The 15,736-nt window shown below is 36.9% G+C and overlaps 1 protein-coding gene across 1 annotated transcript in view; it reads left to right on the forward strand.

Moving 5' to 3' along the window:
- Window positions 1–15,736, forward strand: part of rer1 (retention in endoplasmic reticulum sorting receptor 1) — a 52,523-nt gene that overhangs the window by 15,338 nt on the left and 21,449 nt on the right. Inside the window, exons 2-3 of the mRNA XM_063033438.1 lie at window positions 12,429–12,510; window positions 13,857–13,961. Of these exons, the coding sequence (XP_062889508.1) occupies window positions 12,430–12,510; window positions 13,857–13,961 (186 nt within the window). The 5' untranslated portion in view covers window position 12,429. The remainder of the gene's footprint in view (window positions 1–12,428; window positions 12,511–13,856; window positions 13,962–15,736) is intronic.

Raw genomic sequence — 15,736 nt, forward strand, 5'->3', positions numbered from 1 at the left:
GGTCACCAATGTCTCTGTCATTGATCGGTCGGATCAATGCTATCAAGATGATTATTTTGCCTAAATTTTTATATGTATTTCAAACGATGCCAATTTTTATTCCAAAATCCTTTTTTGATAATGTTGATTCCAAAATTTCCTCCTATATATGGCAGAATAAAAATCCTAGGTTAGGTAAAAGACATTTACAGAAATCTAAAAAGGAGGGGGGTTTAGCTCTGCCGAATTTTAGATTTTACTATTGGGCAGTTAACATTCGATATTTAAAATTTTGGTTATGGGACTTGGACGTAACTTCAAGTCCACATTGGGTAAATCTTGAATGTAATTCTTTACAAGGGTTTTCATTTTACAAGGGTTTTATTTTAGGGACTTCGCTTCCCTTTACTCTTTCTAAATTGTACAGACAAATGGATAACCCAATAGTTAAACATACTTTACGTATATGGTTTCAATTTCAAAAATTTTTTGGGTTGAATCAATTTATTTTAGCAAATCCTATTGTATCTAATTTTTTTTCAACCCTCTACGATGGATCAAGCATATTTGGATTGGAAAATTAAAGGTATCGTACGATTTTGTGATTATTTTCGGATAATTGTTTTATGTCCTTTGAACAACTATCTAATAAATATAATCTGCCTAGATCTCACTTTTTTAGATATTTACAGGTTAGAAATTTTTAAATACTGTTTCTCCTAACTTTCCGAACTTATATTCAATGGATATTTTGGAAAAAAAATTAGATTTAAATCCTTTTCAGAAAAGTGTTATAGCAATTATTTATAATACAATAATGAAAATATGTCCTGTCGTGTCTAATAAAATTAAGACTGATTGGGAAAGAGAACTTAAGATCACTGTACCGATTGAAAAATGGGAAAAAAGTTCTTCAATTAGTTAATTCATCCTCTATATGTGCTAAACATGCGTTGATACAGTTTAAAGTAGCACGCAGGGTTCATATGTCTAAAGATAAATTATCTCGTTATTCTTATATAAATCCTATATGTGATAGATGTCCCTCTGAAATAGCTTTAACTCATATGTTTTGGTCATGTCCTTTGAAAAAATATTGGAAAGATATTTTTCATATTATCTCAACTGTTTTGAATATTGGTTTACACCCTCACCCAATTACTGCTATTTTTGGGTTACCAATGATAGATAACCTCTTCAGCTCGTCGGATGATTGCATTTCTTACATTAATGGCTAGAAGATTCATTTTGCTGAATTGGAAAGAGATTAATCCTCCCACCACATTTCATTGCTTCTCTCAAACTATGCTGTGTTTAAATTTGGAAAAAATTAGAAGTGTTGTTTATGATCCCTCTATTAAATTCAAGAAGACTTGGGGGCCATTTATTCAACATTTTCATATGATGTAATTTGACCTTTTCCAAACTTATTTCATTGTAATATTGGTTGAGAGGAGCAGAGTCGTTGACACTAATGGTTCTTTTTTTTTTATGATGTTACATAACAGCCCATGTCTTTTTTAGTTTAGTTGATTAACACTGTTTAGGTTAGTTTTTTTTGGGGGGGTTATATTTTTATATATTTATTTTCCTCTTTCATGATTTTTTAGATATTTTTCTTTGTTTTATATTGTTCATCTGTATCCTGTATGATTGGGAGATTTAACATTTAATTGTCAACTGGGCTTGTATTTAACTATGTCAATTACAACAATGTATTCCCAATAACTTTGATTATCAATACTATGCTATGTTTATTATTATGAAACTAATAAAAAGATTGAAAAACAAAGGGAGCAAACTCGGGAACTTCCATTCCTGAGCTCAGTGCTGAAACATATGTTTCTTAAGTATTTTATATGCATAGAAAGGTAAAATATATACTATATACTAAGACAAACATTTGACTAACTGACACTAAGTAATATAGGATGTACCTGTTCTGACTTACTTAATAAGAGAACTTCGGGTTTTTTTCGATCCCGATCCATGATAACCTACGCACATCCTCCCGTAAACTTTAAATCATCTCTAGGTTACTTATAATACCTAATACAATGTAAATGCTATGTAAAATAGTTGTAATACTGCATTGTTTAGGGAATAATGACAAGGAAAAAAGTCTGTACATGTTTGAACAACAAGTGCTGGAAGAGCACTTCCAGGTTTTCTCGATTTGCGGTTGGTTAAATTCGTGCATGCGGAACTCACGCATAAGGAGGGCCGACTGTACTCACTTTCATTCCTGACTGCAACTGAATTGCGACTCCATTGAAACAGCATTTCAACTGCTCTTTTAAATGTAAGCTGTGCTTCAGTTAGGAGCCATTTTTGAATGCTTTCTTGTAAGATTCCACAAACTAAATAATCTCATCATTAAGCCTATTACCGAACTGACAATGCTCAGACAAATTCATCAATTCAGCGTGTATACTGAAATGGACTCCCCTTCCTTTTGATTCCACTTATGAAACCTAAAGTGTTCCAAAATCAACAATGATTTCAGTTCTAAATATTACAGTTTCACTTTCACAATATCAGCAAAGCTCATTTCGGCTGGTTTGTTTGGAGCAGTTGAACTTCAAAGCAAACTGTATACCTTTAAATCCAATGCACTCAGCAAAATTAGTACTTGTTTCTTATTGGCTATTCCATTTGCTGTAAAATACTGCTCAATCTGTTCCATATACACAATCCAGTTATCTGCTATATAATCAAATGCATCAATCCTTCTGATGTAGCCAACTATTTCTGCTTTTTTGTGATTATTATCATTCAGTAATGACTGTATGAACCTGTGAATTCTTCTGTTTTCTGTCTTTCTTTTTAACTTGAGCACATACTGCACTTTTTTTTTTACTCAACTGTTTCTTACTGGCTTTTTAAAACTTGAATGTCTTGCTGCACTTCAACCAGCAAGACATTCAATGTCAACAAGATATTTTTTAAATGAACCTGAGTCATCTCGGGTTCATTTTTAAAATACCTTGTTGACATTGTTATGTTTTGTAACTTCAAAATATAAAAAAAAGTTGTACTATAAAGACGGGAACCAACTAAACTTAAAAAAAAAGACATGGGCTGTTATGTAACACCATAAAAAAAAAAGAAACCTTAGTGTCGCCGACTCCGTTCCTCTCAACCAATATTACAATGAAATAAAATAAGTTTGGAAAAGGTCAAATTACGTCATATGAAAATGTTGAATAAATGGCCTCCAGGTCTTTTCGAATTTAATAGAGGGATCATAAGCAACACTTCTAATTTTTTTCCAAATTTAAACACAGCATAGTTTGAGAGAATCAGTGAAATGTGGTAGGAGGATTAATCTCTTTCCAATTCAGCAAAATGGATCTTCTAGCCATTAATGTAAGAAATGCAATCATCTGACGAGCTGAAGAGGTTAAACTTGATTCTATCATTGGTAACCCAAAAATAGCAGTAATTGAGTGAAGTTGTAAGTCAATATTCAAAACAGTTGAGATAATATGAAAAATATCTTTCCAATATTTTTTCAACAAAGGACATAACCAAAACATATGAGTTAAGCTATCTCGGAATGACATCTATCATATATAGGATTTATATAAGAGTAATAGCGAGATAATTTATCTTTAGACATATGAGCCCTGTGCACTACTTTAAACTGTATCAACGCATGTTTCGCACATATAGACGATGAGTTAACTAATTGAAGAATTTTTTTCCCATTTTTCAATTGGTACAGTGAGCTTAAGTTCTTTTTCCCAATCAGTCTTAATTTTATTAGATACATCAGGGCATATATTCATAATTGTATTATAAATAATTGCTATAACACCTTTCTGAAAAGGGATTTTAATCTAAAATTTTTTCTGAAATATCCATTGAATGTAAATTTGGAAAGTTAGGAGAGACAGTATTTAAAAAATTTCTAACCTGTAAATATCTTAAAAAAAAAGTGAGATCTGGGCAGATCATATTTATTAGATAGTTGTTCAAAGGACATAAAATAATTATCTGAAAATAAATCACAAAATTGTACTATACCTTTGATTTTCCAATCTAAATATGCTTGATCCATAGTGGAGGGTTGAAAAAAGAAATTAGATGTAATAGGACTTGCTAAAATAAATTGGTTCAACCCAAAAAATTTTGGAAATTGAAACCATATATGTAAAGTATGTTTAACTATGGGGTTATTCATTTGTTTATATAATTTAGAGAGTAAAAGGAAGCGAAGTCCCTAAAATAGAACCCAGTGAAAACCCTTGTAAAGAATTACATTCAAGATTTACCTAATGTGGACTTGAAATCACATCCAAGTCTGATAACCAAAATTTTAAATATCGGATGTTAATTGCCCAATAGTAAAATCTAAGATTCGTGAGAGCTAACCCCCCCCCCACCTCTTTTTCAGATTTCCGTAAATGTCTTTTACTTAACCTAGGGTTTTTGTTCTGCCATATATATATATGAGGAAATTTTTGAATCGACATTATCAAAAGAAGATTTTGGAATAAAAATTGGTACTGTTTGAAATACATATAAAAAAATTTAGGCAAAATAATCATCTTGATAGCATTGATCCAACCGATCACTGACAAAGACATTGGTGACCATTTAGTAAACAAAAGTTTAATCTGATCAATTAAAGGTAAAAAATTAGCTTTAAATAAATCTAATTAGTTTTTTTTGGGGGGTTATAGTTTCATTTTTTTCCCTTTTTCATGATTTTCTTTTAGATATTTTTCTTTGTTTTATATTGTTCATCTGTATCCTATATGATTGGGAGTTTTATCATTTAAGAGTCAACTGGCTTTATAATTAACTATGCCAATTATAACAATGTATTCCCAATAACTTTGTACCATTACTATGTTATGTTTATTATTATGAAACTAATAAAAAGATTGAAAAAGGAAGAAAAAGACGGGAACCCAAGAAAATGGGTCTAATTTTGTGTTTTTTTTTACTTTAAGCGATGCGTACCTGTATCTCATGGTAATGTCATGATGTATACAATTCACATTTTTACATATAGCCATATTAAATTATATAAACAACAAAGAATGCTTAATCTAATGATGATGAGAAGGCTTTTCCCAGAGCTGAAATGGCTAGCACAAGAGGGCACAGTTTTAAGGTGCTTGGAAGTAGGTACAGAGGAGATGTCAGGTGTAGGTTTTTATGCAGAGAGTGGTGAGTGCTTGGAATGGGCTGCTGGCGACGGTGGTGGAGGCAGATACGATAGGGTCTTTTAAGAGACTCCTGGACAGGTACCTACAGCTCAGAAAAATAGAGGGCTGTGGGTAACCCTAGGTAATTTCTAAGGTAAGGGCATGTTTGGCACAGCTTTGTGGGCCAAAGGGCCTGTATCGTGCTGTAGGTTTTCTATGTTTCTATAATATATTTACAAGATTACTCAGATACTAATGAAATATTAAATACACAACAGATGACATGTGACTTGATAAAGGTGTACAAGATGACAAGAAACATAGATCGAGTGAACAGTCAGAGACTTTTTCTCATGGTGGAAATGGATAATATAAGGGGGCATAATTTTAATGTGATTAGAGGAAAATATAGAGAGGATGTCAAAGGTATCTTTTTTACATAGATTTGTGAATGGGTGGAACGCCCTGCCAAGGTTGGGGGTATAGGCAGGTACATTAGGGACATATAAGCACAAGGACGATACAAAAGTAGAGGGCTGTTAGAAGGGAAGGATTAGATTGATCTTAAAGTAGGTTAAAAGGTCGGCACAACATCATGGGCCGAAAGGTTTGTGCTGTATTGTTCTATTTTCTACGTATGTTTTAGAATTCCCTTGGAAAATGTGATTGAGGGGCACAATTTTGAAAATAGCTGACCATTTAACAAAAAGTGCACATCATTATTTGTGTATTCAACAGGAACAGATCATTTACCTTAGTCAGTTCGGCTTGAGGGGTTGAATGGCTTATGATTCCTAAATTAAAATAGCATTCATTCAGTATTATACTTAAGCTTCCCACTATTTGTATCACTGCAGTAGAAATCTACAGTTCCTTACCGTAAGGAGGGTTTATTTGAAGTAAAACAAGACATTTTGTTGGATTACAACTGATTCTTGCCAGACACTTATTTATTTTGATCAGAAAAGTAAGAGTGGAATTTTCGTTTATTTAGATCCATTTCCCAAATATGATCGGACAGAAACAGATAATCTGATGGAGGAACAGGGCTGAGCAGCATCTGTGGGGCCGAAATACATTTGGGTCGAAACCCTGCATCAGCACTGAGTGTGGAGATGGAAGGCGGTCATTATTAAAAGGAGAGTGAGAGGGATGAGACGAGCGAATAGGTGATTAGTAGACCGAGGAGAGGGGAAGGATGTTGGGTATATTATGCCAGGAAAGTGAAATATTAAATTAACAACTTTTAGTGGGGGAAACTAGCATTGCTTGGCTTGTTAACTTCTTGAAACTGTACCAAAATATTTATCAACTTTATAGATGTGTTAAATTATCCAAGGTTATACTTGAAAAGCTCCTAGTTTTAGAATTTGTAACTTTATGCGCTGAGCTTGCTATTGTGGTGAAACTTCACTATGCAGCATTACCTCTGGTATCTGAGAGTGCCTGAATAGTTAACAGGAATTTGAAGGTCCAGAATTGAAACTCATTGTTGAAAAACCTTTCAGAAACATTTTAAAATATAACTAATTAATTCTGGTATATTTTTGCATGTCTATTAAGGGTTTACAATCATTTGGAAGGAAACCATTTGGTGTCATGAACCAGATCCTTTTCACTAGTGTAGCATTTAGAAAAGAGAATCTCAGAAATTATGGCATAAAGGAACCCTTTGAATCCACTCTTTATGTACAGGTGTATTCCATTTATTTGTAATGTGCTGTGACGTATGACGAGTGATCATGGTCTTTCACGTTCTTGGTATATTTTTCTCAGAGTGGTTTGCCATTGCCGCTTTCTGGGCAGTGTCTTTACAAGATGGGTGACCCCAGCCATCATCAATAATTCTCAGTGGTCGCATAACCAGGACTTGTGATATGCACCAGCTGCTTCCGTGGCTTCACATGACCCTGACTGGAGATTTGGTCGGGGAGGGGGGGGTTGCTAGATAAGTGTTCCATCTTGCCCAAGGGTGACCTGCAGGCTAGCGGAGGGAAGGAGCACCTTACACCTTATTAGGCTACGTCTACACTACGCAGGATAATTTTGAAAACGAAGCTTTTTCTCTTCGTTTTGACCCTCCGTCCACACTGAACTGGCGTTTTTAGCCCCCGAAAACAGAGATTTTCAGAAACGGTCTCCAGAGTGAATAAGTCTGAAGACACCTAGTATCCGTTGCAGTGTAAACAGGGTAACCTGAGCTTTTTAAGACTGCTGTCATGACGTGCCGGAACAGATGGCGGCAGCGCGGCATTTCATTGTTTTCTTATTATTATTCTTATCCTTATTATTATTACTACTTTATTGTTTAGAGTGTATAATCATCACAGCGATATTTGATTCTGCGCTTCGCAGAACCTAACAACTTCAGAACAGACGGCAATGAGACTGAAGCCATAAGAGTTAGAAATGTACTCGCCAAATACTTTGACCCATAGCTTACTGAATAAATAAGTATACTCACTTTGCCCTGTTCTCTGTCCTTGCTTGTATGAAGGTAAGGACAGAAAATACCCTCTGCCACCTCCAGTTTAAATTCCATGCGGAATATTTTGGAGGATCAAGAACCAAGAAGTTTTACCTATTTATGCAAGTACTTCTCTGACAATCGATGTGTAACAGCCTAATGTAACGTTGTATGGAAGTACAAGATAACACTGACGCAGTTATGTTTTATACATTTAACAAGGTGCTTTATTAATGCAACAGAGTTAGTCAGTTTTTCAATGTTCGTCGTCAACCGGGTCATATTGTCCGTGAATTCCCTGTCGGTTGCCTCCATACGCTCCAGTCTTTTTTTTTAGTTTTAAGTCCTCCTGCGCGAGAGCCAAGAGCAATTCCTTTTAAGTTTTTCTATTCTGTAACTGGACAAACATGCACCAAGTATACTGTTTCCTCTTCGCTTGTTTTCTGTATGTCCTGCGCATGCCCAGTAGGAGGAGATTCGCCCAAATAGCCGTCTAATGTGGACAGAGATATTTTGAAAAACACTTAGTGTGGACGCCTGTCGTTTTTACTCGAAACTGGCGTTTTCAAAATTATCTGGCGTAGTGTGGACGTAGCCTTAGGTAGAGACTTTTCTCTACCCTGGCACACTAGTATTTAGCTAGTCCTGAAGAAGGGCCTTATCCATTTCCATGGATGCTGCCTGACCTGATGAGTTCCTCCAGCATTTTATGTGTGTTGATTTAGTACAGGCTCTCTAATTCTACTTTCCTGGCAGTTCTGTAGCTCTTTATATTAGTTTTCTGGCGGTTACCCAGGATTTTATCTGATTATCACCAAGCTCTGCTATGTTTCTTTCCCTTTGTGGGAGAGCATTAAACTTTGCAATAACAAAAGGGTCCATTTTTAATTATGTTGTCAAATGAGGTTGTTCACTGGTTAAATTCTTTTGCACTTTTGAAAACTTTGATTTTGATGCTCTCTTTGCTACCTTCATTAATTTCAATGAAGAAAGCTCAATTTTACAAGGATGACTTAATGTATAACTCTTTACTGCTGTTATTTTTGTGATTCTTCCCTCCTTCCATAACTTTGAAACTTTACTGGTACCAGAATGTATATTACTTCAATTGATAAAAGCCAGTTACAGAAATTCAACATTCCTCACTTTTATAATCTTGTGTTGAAGCTATTTATGGTGACATTGGTTTACAGATGGTCAAAGTTTGCATTGAAGCTTCTACATCTTACTGAGATTTGTTACTGAAAGAATTTTTGTGTTTCTGAAGAAAACTGTGAGGAACTTTTGGGGTCAGCCCCTGCTAATTTCAGTGGTGGTGCTTCATGTCTTCAGTTCATCTGCTCGTCCACTTAGAAGGTGGAAAAGAATTTGTGATGTTGATGACTTAGACACTAATCTCTGCTATAAAAGTTTCTTTGCCTGCTAACATTTTGATCTTTTGTGGCTGTAATTCCTTGCATTGCAAATAACTGAACAGTATTAACTGTTTAGATTTGTAGTTGAAGAATGGTTGTTCAGAGGCCAGAGAGTTGACAGGAGGTAAAATGCAAGTGTAACTGTAGCTCAGTAACAGAGGCATCAAAAGAAGAGCATGGATATTAGCGGGACAAATAAAGGCAAGTGAGTTGTCAGATTTAAAGTTTAATGCTCCAAATGTGATGCTTCCCAGGACAGTCAAATGGTGCACATATATTTATTATCTTCGTTCCCTTCCACATATTTAAAGATCAATTTGTTATTTAGCAACTATTTCCCTAGTGCACACAATGGGAATGTTTGATGAGATGGAGTCTGTAGAATAAATTCTTTAAGCTTTTTTTTGTAGAATTTTCAGCCATGCCATTTGTATTTTATTTTTCCTGTGTTCCTGTATTCAATGCTTTTTGTACTTGTAACTTGAATGCTACTGGTTTCAGTTTCTTTCTCATTCAATAAAAATCTTCCTGGTGAAGGATGTACATCAAAAAATGTCTTTTATGCTTTACAGATTTTTTTAGTCTCTAGTTTTATTAAAAGAAATCACTAGTTATCTTCCTTTGCTTTCTTAATGTGATTGTAATGTGAGTTTAAATGGATGGACTGTATCTTACAGCCATCTACACATCACCATTTAAGTATTTTTCCTTTGTCATTTCTTTATTGGCCTGTTCCTCCATGCTGACTGATCTATGAATTAACTTTACTCACCTTGGCCCTGACTTTAAAAAATCTTCATCAAGGTATCAATTTTCACTTCCTCCTCTCAAGTGGTTTTGGTTTTGTGGGGGGTGGGGTCCAAAGTTTTGCTTCCCATTGTGCAAAAAATGCTCCTGATCTCTTCCTGAATGACCGATTATATAACTAATCTTCATCTACCCTGCTAAATCATTTTAGTCTTGTACCTAATGAAGTGGACATTCAGTGTATGTGTGTGGTCTTCTGATGTTTAGCCCATCCACTTCAATGGATCTGTTCTGTGTTCTGAGATGCTCTTCTGCACACCACTGTTGTAATGCTTGGTTATTTGAGCTACTGTCACCTTCCTGTCAGTTTGACCCAGTTTGGCCATTCTCCTCTGACCTCTCATTAACAAAGAGGTTTTGCTCACAGAACTTCTGCTCACTGGATGCTTTGATGTGGTTAGAGTCATAGAAAAGTATAGCACAAAAACAGGGCCTTCGACCCGTGTAATTTGTCTACACTCCTCAGCTTGCACTGGGACCATAGTTCTCCATATCCCTACCATCCATGTACCTATCCAAACTGATCTTAAATGTTGAAATCGAGCTTGCAAGGACCACTTGCCCTGGCAGCTCATTCCACAGTTTCACGAACCTCTGAGTGAAGAAGTTTCCCTCTCATGTCCCCCTTAAACTTTTCACCCTTAACCCATGACCTCTAGTTGTAGTCCAACCTAACCTCAGTGAAAAAAGCATTTACCCTACCTAGATCCCTCATAGTTTTGTGTGCCTCTATCAAATCTCCTCTCAATCTTTGCATATAACTGGGCCCTCCAGAACCGGCCACATCCTTGTAAATTTCTCTGTACTCCTTCCTGTAGGCAGGTGACCAAAACTGCACAAATACTCCAAATTGGGTCTCACCAATGTCTTGTACAACTTCAACATAACGTCCCACCTGCTGTACTCAGTACTTTGATTTATGAAGGCCAATGTGCCAAGTGCTTTCTTTATGACGCTATCGACCTGTGATGCCACTTTCAATGAATTATGGACCTGTATTCCCAGATCTTTGTTTTTGGCATCTTTCTCTGTAAACTCCAGAGACTGTTGTGCATGAAAATCCCAGGAGATCAGCAGTTTCTGAAGAAAAAGCATTTCAGGATGTATATTGCATACATTTCTCTGATATTAAATTGGATCTTTGAACCTTTGAGTTTCTGAGACACTCAAACCACCTCATCTGGTACCAACAAACATTCCACAATCAAGGTCACTTTGTTCATGCTTCTTTCCCATTCAATTGTTTAGTCTGAACAACTACTGAACCTTTTGACCATGTCTGCATGCTTTTATGCATTGAGTTGTTGCCACATGATTGGCTGATTAGATATTTGCATTAATGAACAGGTGTACCTAATAAATTACTCCTAAGTGTAAGATGCCTAATTTTTTTATTGTTGGGAATGCATAATTACAACTTAACCCCTATAACTGGTGTCAGTGAGTCTGAGGATGCATAATGCAGTTTACTTGCAGATATTATGCTGTGATTTGGATGAGCTTTGTAAAAATATTGCCAATGTTGGCAATAATTCTATGCAAAATGTTTTTTAATCACAGTTAATTTAGCAGCTTGGGTAAAATCTGACTCTCAGGTTTTCAGAGTTGAGTATTCCATCTGCTGTGTTGCTCTGATAGATACATTTTTTTTAATTATCTAAGACTTACCCAAAGTTATTCGGTCAGAATCGTAGCTGTTATTTTAGCATACCTTCCCTATAGTTTCCTACTTACTGATAATGTTCCCTGTCTTCCTTGCTCAAGTTATGTGCCGAAATTTAATTCTGAAGTAACTAAATATTACTTATATGCTTTAAAAATATTATGTACTTGCATATCTTTTCTCCTTTCTTGTTTCTTTGCGCTTTCTCCACTTTATTCCTTGCTTCTCTTTTCCTCCCATACAGAGTCCTACTACTTTACTAAATCCTTCTCATTAGGTGGGAACAGGCTGACGTTTGTTTCTTGCTGAGTGGTCGTCTTCCATTCTCTACTCTTCACCTTCTGGATATTGTTCTGTATTCTTGGTTGAGTGCTAATGCAGAACCTAATCTGCTTTTTGGTGCCACTTTGTTTGTCACGTGGTCATATTTATTTCAGTTTCTGTTTTTAGTTTTTCTCTCACTCCTGGAGTATTTAATTCTGATCCTCAGTTACTGTATTTAATTCTCACCTCCCTGTGGTCCATCTTTCGTGTCATGTATTTATAATGTCTGTTGCACTTATCTCATGTCACTTCTGGTTCTTCGCAGTGACTAGAAAAAGACATTTAATTAGATTTTGTTAACCATATAGTGCAGTTACACAGGACGTGAAGCTTTCCGATAATAAGATTGGAAGGCAGGGAAATTGAAGACATTGAAGGTATGAGGGCTTTAAGGAGGTAGTTGAACGTGGAGGATAAACGTAACATGAATAACTTTGGAGAAGGATTTTAACGCTAAAGAAATAATGGGTTTCATCCCTGATGGGAGATTCTAGGGAGGGAAGGGTAACCAGAGGAAATTGTAAAGATTCAGGAGAGATTGAAGGTATGTTGTCTAATCTGCTCATGAAAAGCTGGTCCAGACTCTCTAGAAATATCTTTCTGCTTAAAAACAGTATGTCAGAAGGGGACAGCAGTGGAGATGCCATTCATGGGAAACCATCAGCAGTCAGCCGTTTCTTCACACAGGTTGGACAGGTAAGAGAATGTTATACATATCCTTATTCCTCCCTCCTATCCCCACCACCAACTAGAGTTGTCAAAGTTCATTTAAGCTCTAAAATTTTATTTGTTTGTTTTACTGCTATTTATTTTGGGAAATCATAGTTGATTATCAGTTGAGGGAAAATCACGTTTATAGTTTCTAGGCTATGCCCATATAGTGCTTATGTTCGCAGATATTTTACATTGTCGAGGAGAAGTGAATAGTGAATTAAAAGAAAACACCAATCTTGACATGACATCCCAAGTAGGCAGCTTGCAGCAGCACTTCCAGAGTAACACACTCAGACCCCACATAACACTACCCTACATAGCACTGATTCGTTACAACGCAGTTATTCAATTCTTCATTGAAATTTTTAATACTGACAAAAATTCATTCTAAACAACACTTAAGACTGCTGAAGAGTGGCCGCCATTACTGCAAACATTCCATCAGCCAATGGGAGCGCTTTATATACGCTCTGAGCCACTCACAGCCAATCATGTATTAGTTCACGCTCTGCCTCTGCTGCATTTGTAAACGATCTTGCTTCATCGCAAATTAATACCATGTTTTTCACCCATAATGTCTGGAAAACGGCCTGCAACTTCCAGTGAAGGTAGTATATCTAAAATGTCTGGGAAAAGCATTAGCATGGATGTGAAACTGCAAATGATACAGTGTTTGGAAACTCGTGAGCATCAGGTTGATGCTGGCAGGTCTTTGAAGTTTGCAATGTTCATCGATAATGACCCTGACTAGAAGTAATAAGGCAAAGAGAGGTGTTCCCTGGTTCATGAGAGGAGGCAGTCAAATCTCGACCCCTACTTAGAAGAAGAAGCCAAAGTTGGATGAGGGCCCACAGTCTGGTCCTTCCTCTAAGATGTAACCAACAGCTGCTTCCCTCCACTGCTGCTCCACTGATGTACAAGTTAGGCCTATTTGCATGTTTGTTACTCCATGAATTACTGTGTATACATAAAATAATATGTCTCGAGTTTTTTTTAAAATCAGGCACACATGTCCATTTATGTAATGTTATAATGACCCTGGATGGCAGTGATTTACATAGCGCTTCACATCCGAGGAATGCATCCTCAGCGTTAAGCGGGGTCTGAGTGTATTCACAGTGCATTGTGCTTGCTGCAGTTAATTCAGCAATCCACCGATCAGTTGAAACATGTCAGGAGCAGCTCTTAGTTGAGATCAAATAATGCCAGATCTTCTTGATTTAAATTTCTCCCCAAAGGGGTAGTACATTAATTTGAGGATGACCCAAACTGTTAAAGGAAAGAACAACTTGCAAATAATACTTAAATCTTAAATATCTTCTTTTTAGGTCTACCAGTCCCTTTTAGACAAGTCTACGCCATATAGCATTATGCGATGGATTGTAACATTTGTCTTTGGTGCAATCTACATGATTAGAGTTTATATCTTGCAGGTAAGTTCTTTTATTTTGTGTATTCTGTATCAGTGCATTGACACCCATTAGTCCCATTGTAAAAGTATGAATGCCGTGGAATAGTGTGTTGGATATAGTTCTTTACCCTGTGACCTGAATTCAATTACTTGCCAGATTTGATGGGATAAATTTCCACAGTCTGCTATACAGTACATACATTTGTTGAACTGAGTGCATCATTAACAGAAGCAATGGTGGGAGAGCCATTGGAAGCCAACCATTTACTCTTGCTATTTTAATAGAGGGCTCTGAGTTCACAAGATCACAAGACAAAGGAGCAGAAGTAGGCCATTCGGCCCATCGAGTCTGCTCCGCAGCTCCCCCATGAGCTAAACTATTCACCCATCTAGTTCCAATTTCCGGCTTTTTCCCCATATCCCTTAATACCCTGACTAATTAGATACCTGTCAATCTCCTCCTTAAACACCCTCAATGATCGGACCTCCACAGCTGTATGTGGCAACGAATTCCACAAATCCACAACCCTCTGGCTAAAAAAATTTCTCCTCATCTCTTTTTTAACTGGGTACCCTCTAATCCTAAGACTATGGCCTCTTGTCCTGGACTCACCCACCAAGGGAAACAACCTTTCCACATCTACTCTGTCCAACCCTTTCAACATTCGAAATGTTTCTATGAGACCCCCTCTCATTCTTCTATACTCTAATGAATATAGTCCAAGAGCCGACAAACACTCCTCATAGCCCCTGCATTCCAGGAATCATCCTCGTAAATCTTCTCTGAACTCTCTCCAACATCAGTACATCCTTTCTAAGATAGGGGGCCCAAAACTGCACACAGTATTCCAAATGCGGTCTCACTAATGCCCCATAGAGCCTCATCAACACCTCCTTACTCTTATACGCTATTCCTCTTGAAATGAATGCCAACTTAGCATTCGCTTTCCTTACTGCCGATCCAACTTGGTGGTTAACCTTTAGGGTATCCTGCATGAGGACCCCCAAGTCCCTTTGCAGTTCTGATTTTTGAATTTTCTCCCCATCTAAATAATAATCTGCCCGATTATTTCTTCTTCCAAAATGTACAACCGTACATTTGTCAACGTTGTATCTCATCTGCCATTTCTTTGCCCACTCTCCTAAACTGACTAAGTCTCTCTGCAACCTTTCCGTTTCTTCCAACATTTCCTGCTCCTCCACCTATCTTGGTATCATCCGCAAACTTAGCCACAAAACCATTTAATCCATAATCCAAATCATCGATGTACATCGTAAAAAGAAGCGGCCCCAACACCAACCCCTGCGGAACACCACTAGAAACCGGCAACCAATCAGAATAGGATCCCTTTATTCCCACCCTTTGCTTTCTGCCCGTCAGCCAATGCTCCACCCATTCCAATATTTTTCCTATAATTCCATGGGCTCTCATCTTATTAAGCAGCCTCATATGCTGCACCTTATCGAAGGCCTTTTGAAAATCCAAATACACAACATCCACAGCCTCTCCCTTGTCAATCTTATTCGAGATTACCTCAAAAAATTCCAGTGGGTTGGTGAGGCAGGATCTTCCCTTCATGAAACCTTGCTGGCTTCGGCCTATCTTTTCATGCACCTCGAGGTATTTCATAACCTCGTCCTTGAGGATTGACTGCAATATCTTTCCGACTACCGATGTCAGACTAATAGGTCTGTAATTTTCTTTTTGCTGCCTCCTTCCTTTCTTAAATAGCGGAACTACATTTGCAACCTTCCAGTCCTCCGGAACCACGCTAGAGTCTGTTGATTCCTGGAAGA

Source organism: Mobula hypostoma, chromosome 25, assembly GCF_963921235.1.
Source record: "Mobula hypostoma chromosome 25, sMobHyp1.1, whole genome shotgun sequence".
Taxonomy (NCBI): Eukaryota; Metazoa; Chordata; class Chondrichthyes; order Myliobatiformes; family Myliobatidae; genus Mobula; species Mobula hypostoma.